Source organism: Monopterus albus, unplaced genomic scaffold (genome assembly GCF_001952655.1).
Source record: "Monopterus albus unplaced genomic scaffold, M_albus_1.0 scaffold104.1, whole genome shotgun sequence".
In the NCBI taxonomy this organism is placed as follows: Eukaryota; Metazoa; Chordata; class Actinopteri; order Synbranchiformes; family Synbranchidae; genus Monopterus; species Monopterus albus.
Window position 1 is genome coordinate 600,736 of NW_018127984.1, and position 8,650 is coordinate 609,385.

An 8,650-nucleotide genomic window follows, 5' to 3' on the forward strand; every position below is an offset into this window, starting at 1 on the left:
CTGTTCTAATGTATCTTATAACTATTCTTTAACCAGCTTGTGAATTTGGGGAAGCAGTACAAGCATACGAGGAATGACAAAACAGCGCAGCTCTGATACAGATGTTTGTGGTGTTATTTTGCTATCAGAGTGAGTTAGGAGTAATGTGTTCACCATCTCTTTATCTCCCCATTTTGCAGCACTGGTTGACTTTCTTGTAAATACACTATAGTACATTTAACTTTTAATTTAATTACAATAAGTGAAGCAGCATCAGCCCAGCATCTTATTTTAGTGAACTGATGCGTTGTGGTCTAAACTGAGCATACACCAAGCAAATGTATTTGCTTGGTGTATGAGTGTTGTCACAGGATGTGTAGTTATGATCTAATGGCCAACAGCGCCACCCAGAGGTACTGCCTGGCTACTGCATACACGGAAACCTGTGAAACCCTCGACCATGACAGTTCTGTGAAGCAGCCAGCTTAACTACAGTAACACAGTACAATGGACAGACTGCTATGGAATGACCACAATTAAAAATACTTTTGACAACAATACATCATCACAGTATGCTGACTAGGCATACTTTCAAATCAGTTGTTTTTACAGCTGAGGATTACAACAGTTTATAAACAAGTGCATATACAATTCCTGGGATAATAGATGTCAAGTATTTGGTTCTGAATAGGATTAATGAGGTCAGACCTCCTAAAATATCCTGGACTGGTGATAGGTATTTTGACCATCTGATTATGTAACAATCACAAAGTGCTAACACACGGCTCTCTCTACCTTTAAGAACAGACATGTTAGTCTGAAATTAAAATCATGTTAATTAACAAAACACTGTGCAAAATGGAAATTACTTGATAGACATTACTGTAATCAAACAGAGAAGACTGCATAAGGATGATGAGAATTACACAAGAGAAAAATAGAAAGGTGAAAGTGTATTTATCACAGTAACACATTAAATCTACAGTTATTTTCAATTTCAGGATATTTAGATTTTGTCAATCACAGATTTTTCATTCAACAAAAAACAGTCTGCAGTGTAGTGTGTACATCATCTGTGTGCTACAGTTTTGCACCTGAATGATCTTGTATCTACTGTGGGCCTATGCCTGCGAATGTCTTTGTCAAAAGAGAAAGAATATGTGTGTGTTTGTCGGTCACAGCCCTGAGCTTCTTAGGTTTTGTCTTTAAGTGTGTGAACGGTGTAAATAAATATATGTGCGTGCATCTATGGGTCCTGTGTGCATGTGTGTGTAGGCGTGGGACTGTGTGTAGGTGAGGAGTGCCTGTCGACCAACATCTCAGCGTGTTTTAGATACTGGGCTGTTCTTCTCATTACAGATTCCCTGCGTACTGGATCTGGGTCTCCTGGACAGACAGACAGATACAGAGACAAGTTATTATTGTTATTATTACTGTCCACCATTAGTTAGTGTCCCTGCTGCTGCTGTAAAAAGATAGAGAAAAAACCTTTCACATGTGAAAGGTTTTCAACTTACATACATTTTCTGACAGGTTCAAAATTAACCTGCTAGAAAAAGGAGCTAAGTGGATTTACAATCAGCTGAACTGTGATCGGAAAAGTTGTTTGGTGTCAAATAGATCTGAACATGGTAAAAAAAAATAAAAAATCTCACTGTCAGTTTCATATTTGGTTTCCATTCTGCTGCCAGTTTGTGATGGTGTGTCACTTGCAGCATGTCATTTCATACTGTATGTGAACTGTTTTCCCAATACCCTTTGAAGCTTTTATTTTGGAGGGCCACTCCAAAACAGAATGTAATTCTAAGATAAGAGGTGGGCTTGGAACCAAGCTTACCATAACACTATTTATCAAAATCCTAATGTAATTGATTAAGGATATAAAAATTCTCTGACACAAGTGGGATTCAAACATACATCCCAAAAGAGACTTGAGCCTAACACAGCGCCTTAGACTGCTTGGCCATTCTAGCTCCTGACATCTTAGTCCTACAGGTCTTTCAAAATCCCTGGGTTCTAGCTTCTACAGACTTGCCTTGCAAGAATCTAAAGAAAACCTAATTGCCTTTGACTTAGTACTTCTGGATATATCATGACTGTGCGTCTTCACAGACAAACCAGAACTTGTAAGTGAAATAATCAACAACATGCTTTTTAGACCATGAACCAAATGTACAATTGACTGCTTTTTTAAGACGAAGCTCCTCAGAAAGCACACTAGAGCCAGAAACCTAACCTGGAAGCAGGAATTTGGACCCACACCCCCTTGAAGACTGGAACCTAAATTCAGTACTTTAGACCATTCGGGCACGCTACCCACGCACACCGCACCTCACAGACACCAGAGAAGACTAAACCAAAAGGTCATCCATTGTGGCAGAGCCACACAGTCTACCCTTGCCAAATCAGGATCACTGCAGGTTTTTTTTTTTATTGAATACTGAATACAACATGAGCATTTAAGAAACATATATTACTACACTGAATACTTTGCTATATCCCTTCTCCCTCCTTCCATCTGCCCCCATTCCCACCAACCCATGTTCTCCGTTCCTCCTCTTCTCACCCTGAACTCCAGTGATCAGTATATCCACCGCTGTCCTGTATCCATGAATAGCAGAGCTAAATTCTCCCTCCTTCTCCCGCTCCATGGCAGCTGTTAGCTCAGTGGCCGCTTGGTTCAAATAGCCCACATTCCCCTCATCCTGACTGTCTGGCGGCAGTGAGAACAATTCTGAGTGGTCACTGGAGGAGCTGGATATATCTGAAATTGGGAGAAGAGGATCATGAGAAAATTACCTTCTAGTAAGAGAAATAAGTGCTTTTCAAAGGCTGATTTTATTTTAAAATCTGACTTGATGTCGTCTTTGCTTACACCAGTTTCACAATTATGAATTGTAGCACTTCACAGCTTAAAAAAAGCTCTTGGCAGTACGGGGAATTTTAACCCACCCACCCCTAATAAACTGGAAGCTAAATCCAGACCATCAGCCCACGCTATCAAGATGGCTGTCATCTTCTAATGACATCTAATACCAATCCCCTGACTTCAAAACTTGCTTTAGGTGGCAGACTACAAACATAACAATTAAGTTAATGACTACAGATAGCAGGACACAGTTCAAAATGCTTTTTTAAGAGTTTAAGATACAAGGCCTAAGAAGGAATATAAGAGCTGAAAACCTTGCTGGCCACAGTGGGAATCGAAACCCTGACTCTGAAGGGACTGGTGCCTTAGACCACTTGGCCACTCTACCACATTAAACCCACCTGTTACAACCTGATGTAGTGTGGTGAATGAACTTGACCAAATACATTTCAGCACATGTCAGCAGCAGATAACACATATATGGTGTAGTGTGATCAGTGCTTAACCTGTAATGATGCTTAGAAATGTGTCAATAACATTACGGTCTCATTTGGTCCAGTCTGCAAGCTCCTTGAACAATTATTTACCACATAACTCAATTATCTACCAAGTCTTAGGAGATGACTTCATTTTGAAGCAAAGTGTGTAGTATTTTACAACCTGCAGTCATGATGTATAAGTGTCAGGTAAAAATAAATTCATAGTCACTCAACCTAGTCAGAAGATGGAACCTGATCAGTATAAATGAAAGAGAATCTGGACAAGATTCAAACTTTAAACAAAATCAGAGATTTATAAGGACTAGGAGCAGTGTTGATCTTTTTTATGTATCCATTCACCTTGTTTATAGCAGGGATCAAACACAGCCAAGTCACTGTCAGACAGTGGAGGTGGACCTTCTTCCTTCAGGGATGAGACTTGCTCTTCTGCCACAGAATCAAACAGTGACTCAAACTCTTCCTGGGACTCTTGTGTATGGTGGTTTGTGGCTGGGGATGGGTCAGGAGATGGTGCTGGTAAACAAAGATAAGAATGAGATAGAGGGAAAGGAAACAAAAGTATATAAGACTTGTAAAATCTGGCAGATTTTTATCCTTGTTGTACCTTTGTCATCCAGCTCTATGTCGCTAAGCTCCTCTCTCTCTTCTTCTCTCAGGGAGCCACCCATTTCACTGTAAGCCTCAGCTGCCACCTCGGGTTCTCCTACTTCTAAGCCAAGGTTTATGCCCAGGTCCTGGGGTAAGGTAGGAGCCTCCCTCCCCTCCTCCTCCTCTGCAGGCTCACAGTCTGAGGCCCTCCGCTTGGGGAGAGGGATAAGAGGCGGAGGCAGAGGCCCAGCAGACAACAAGTGAGTTGGGTCTAGAGGTCTTATAACCTCGCCATTCTGAGAGAAGGGAAGGAGAAGAGTGGAGACAGACAAAGCAATAAAAAGCCAAAAACATCACAACCTTTGAGCTGGCATGTTTTTTTGTGTGTACATGTAGCAGTGCTCTATTAAGAACACATGAAACATCTCCAAGGACATATCACAGTTTACATCCATAACTGTCCCAAGATATCTGTACTATCAATACAGTCACCACTGACAGGCACACTGGCATTTAACTTCTTCTTCTGAATTCAAAAATCTATTCTAAAAGCTCTAACAGCTATTACATTTTGGTTTCACTTAGTGCATGTGTGTGGGTGTAGCTTACTCTGAAAAAGTCCTTGAGCTGTGGGCTATTGTAGAGTGCAGGTATGCTGGTAGTAAACAGAAGCATGGCCTCTGCTGCCTGCCTCCTCTCCTCAATCACAGTCTCATCAAACCTTCCTAAATAAAATTTTAAAAAAGATATACACAATATAAAAACTTTATTTTTAAAGGTGTGTTTTGTGTTCAACCATTTTATCAAGGCAGCAACTGTGTCCCCCTTGAAAACCGTCCATTGATATGACTCAACTGTGTTGCTGCATTTTCAGTTGTATATCCATAACCACTGAAAAAATGTCATAAGCTAAAGGGAAATGTCACAAGATTCATTACTAAAACAAAGCAAACTGGAACACGTAGATCCTCAGCAGAAACAACTGCCTGCCAGTGTCTACTTTATAGAACATTCTTTGACCATTTTACCAAAAACTTGTGCTCGGGGAAAAGGTGGAAACTCCTCCTGTCGTCTGAACAGGTTCCTGTGAGTGTAGGCCAGCTCTCCATGGAGCTTCTTCAGCTCGGAGAACCTCCGCCACACGACCACCTCCTTCACATCTTCTGGATGACTCTTGGACACAGACTACAAACCACAGAGGAGATAAGAGGGATTTTTTTTTTTAACATTTAACATTCAAAGGACAATTAGTTAAAACTGTGGGTGATATTATGTTGTGAAACAAATTAATATGACAGGTAAAAGAGCTCAAGTACAACAATTTACACTCAAGTCACAGGTCACTTCAGTTGTTCTGTCTGACCATATCGGTGTGTAAATATAAAGGAGGGTGGCAAAGGTCTACAAAAACATGACCCCCTTTGATTTTGTATGCATGCCTTTCTAATCCACGAGACATTCGGGTGCTGGAGCTCATGCACTGAATCACAAGTCTGTGTTTCACTTGGCGTGGTCACTGTGCACTGCTGCCTCAAACAAAAGGCTCATTATGTATTTATCTGTCTTGTTGAGCCGAGAAGCCTTGTGTTTTTATGACTAATACTGATGTCTTAAATAACAACAAAGCCATTTACATTTGACTAATGTAACTGGCCAAAAGAGGACAGTAGTACTACAACACACGACTCAATTCAAGATGATGCATTAAATATGATTCACAAAACATTCAGGCTAATTAACACAGGTTTTTACTGATGACAACTTAAGAGATAAGGAGTGTAAACCAACCCTTGCTGTCACTTTGTACTCCGTGTATCCCTTCTCGTGAGTGCGTGGGTCGGTGACGGTGAAGAACCTGTAATATTCCTCTTTGGCTTTCCTTGACATGTTCGTCCTCGTTAATAACTGTAAAACAGCGTGTACGAGCGGCACAATAGCTGCTGAGCTTCTGTTGTGATTCTTCTGTTCCCTCCCCTCCGCTCACTTCCTGGTTGGTAACGTTTGCGTCAGCGTAATTACGTAGGGTAGATACGTACGAGGGGGGTGTCGGGCCATGCCGCCAAAGCAAACACCATCTTCCAGTTTGTAATACAAAGCATCCCCAAACCATATCCTCACCAAAGCACAGAGCACATATGTGGGTCAACAATTTATAATTTTTGTATTTTTAAATGTATATTTGTATTTTTATGTATATTTTTTACCCACAACCTGACACCTCGCTCTCAAAGTTATTAACCCACTCCCATTTATTTTGTACTCCCTTCTGGAATATGTCACCAACACTAACATCTTTAAAATAAATTTTATACTGTTTTTATGCTGTAGGTTTTGATACCATCATCACCTACTGTCAACATTAAAGGCAGAAGGACAGACACAGTGTAAAGGACGCCAGGTGGCGCTAAAGGTTTATGTAATTTGCTCAGTAATTATACAAATGGAAAATTGGATTTAAAAGTGTCTTTCACAAGCAGCTTTTTGTTGAATGATTGTTGTTCTGTTCATATTATTTTTAGGTAAACTAACATGACCATGTTTCAAAGATACTAAAACAAGACAAGCACAGAGAAGTCTTGGACATACCCTGTTTGAGACAATACAACAAAGGGAACAACAACAGGCATTACTTTTATGTTGAGGAAGTTCCAGCTGCGCATACTTAATATGGAACAATCTCCCTCCCAAACTCTTCTCTGTAATTTGATTATTTTAGAGCCTGAAGACTTTACAATATTCATTTATTTTACGTTATTCCATTCACTTTTTACAGACTAATGAGGGGATTGGGAAAAGCCAACTTATTTGGTTACATAGCTTGTAGTCCAAAGCTTCTCAGGGCTTTGAACCAAAAGTAGATAGCGTGTGAGTATTTATACAACTAGCTCAAAGGTCAATGTTCATGGTCACTAATGCTGCTTTCCATTCAGGTAATTGCCTGTGAAACTGAAGGAAAAATGTGTAGCTGACACAAATGAGGTAACTATTTAATCTAAGATAATGCAGCCCACTATTTCAACCTTACAGATAAAGAACATCAACAGGTAGCCTGGCGAGTCACAGTATGTTTATTTATGACATTTTAACTTCTGTATATGGATGTATAAACTAGATGTGTTGATATGGATATACTGGTGAACAGAATGCAGTATAGTTAATAGCATAGACAACCTTCTCAGACCTGTGTGGCGATGAGAGGACGTTATGTATAAAACAGCATAGAATGGTTCAGCTCTACTGACGGCTGGGTTGGACCCAGCATGCTTCCATTGCACCGCTCTGCTCATTTAACAAAACAAAGAAAGTGAGTAATGCATATGTGAACTGAACTGTTTGAAATTCTCAGAACAGAGTGTGCTTATGTAAAGTGCAACCCTTGTTTTCCTACTGACAGAAGCAGGTGGTGGAAAGGAGGAAGAAAAGGGCTCAGAGGACCGAATAAGGTTCAGAGAGTGAAAAGGAGAGAAAAAATGCTATAGCAGGCCAGTGTGAAGGACCGAGAGGGGAAAGCATGTGAATGAGAAAGAAATGTAGGTGGACTGTGAGACATGTGTACAGAGATATACGTTATTTTGTCATGAAACTTCGTGAAATGTACTTGATGAAACTGTAAAGTTTATCTTAGCATGATGTGAGATATACAGTATAATAGTCACTAATGATAACGTAGCATGATGCAATCCAGGGGTAATATTGACATAGTGTTGCAATCTTTAGTAACAGACCATAAAGCAATAACTGTATCACTGAGTATCACTGAGTGTGTGTGTGTATGTGAATTTATGAAATGTTTCACTCATAACTTACTTTGTAAATTATTCCTTAAACATGTATAATAAAGAGAAAAGAAGTGGAGGAAATATTGCATATGACTAAGAGAAGAAGGGTGATTATAATCAGTTATTCAAATGGGTCAGTAAGGAACAGCAATATGTAATCTCACATCTCACTGTTGTATGATGGGTTAATATGCACCTGCAATATGATAGGGATATCAGGGGAACAGACCATAAAGCAATAACTGTATCGCTGAGTGTGTGTGTGTGTGTGTGTGTGAATTTATGAAATGTTTCACTCAGAACTTACTTTGTAAATTATTCCTTAAACATGTATTGGTTCTTTTTTATATTTCTACACCACACAAATATTCAGTGCATTCTATATGTCCTGCTGACTGGACATCTGAGGGGAAGACAAGTCTATTCTTGTTCAAAAGCTGAACAAATCAGTGAACACGTGAGCATGATGCCTTTTGAGATGAAATGAAAGCAGCGCTTCTGCAAAAGAAACTGCAAAGTCTGAACTGTGAGGCTGCGCAGTGCAGTGATCCTGAAACAATGACATGAAAGCACAAGTCCAGCACCAAACTGGTCTGAGCTGGTCCAAGTCCGCTGTGCTCTGCCTTTTTTCTTCAAACTCACACTGTCGTGCAAAATAAATTCCCACAGGGAACAGACTAGGATTTATAGTGAGGTTGTGTGTGTGTGCATGTGTACATGTGTGTGTCTGTCCCTCCAGTTCTGACCCAGCGATAATAGGTTACGCTTCTATAACCAGTCCACACCTAAAGTTAAGTTAGGTTTTGTGTTCTGTGGACTAAACTTGATTTTACTAAACAAATTTGGCCAAATTTAAACAGCGGATTTAGTTGTACTTGGTTGTATAAACTAGTTAAGTTAGGTTTTGTGTTATGTGGACTAAACTTGATTTTACT

General features: G+C 39.9%; 1 protein-coding gene across 1 annotated transcript; it reads right to left on the reverse strand.

Annotated features, from left to right (window-relative positions):
• Positions 1 to 484: 484 nt before the first annotated feature.
• snx15 (sorting nexin 15) lies at positions 485 to 5,959 on the reverse strand. The gene is made up of 7 exons (XM_020610130.1): positions 5,725 to 5,959; positions 4,965 to 5,121; positions 4,546 to 4,661; positions 3,953 to 4,232; positions 3,688 to 3,861; positions 2,546 to 2,743; positions 485 to 1,365 (listed from the first exon to the last, which is right to left on the reverse strand). Exons 1-7 carry the CDS (start codon positions 5,821 to 5,823, stop codon positions 1,226 to 1,228), a joined length of 1,164 nt encoding a protein of 387 aa, XP_020465786.1. The 5' UTR covers positions 5,824 to 5,959; the 3' UTR covers positions 485 to 1,225.
• Positions 5,960 to 8,650: the final 2,691 nt, after the last annotated feature.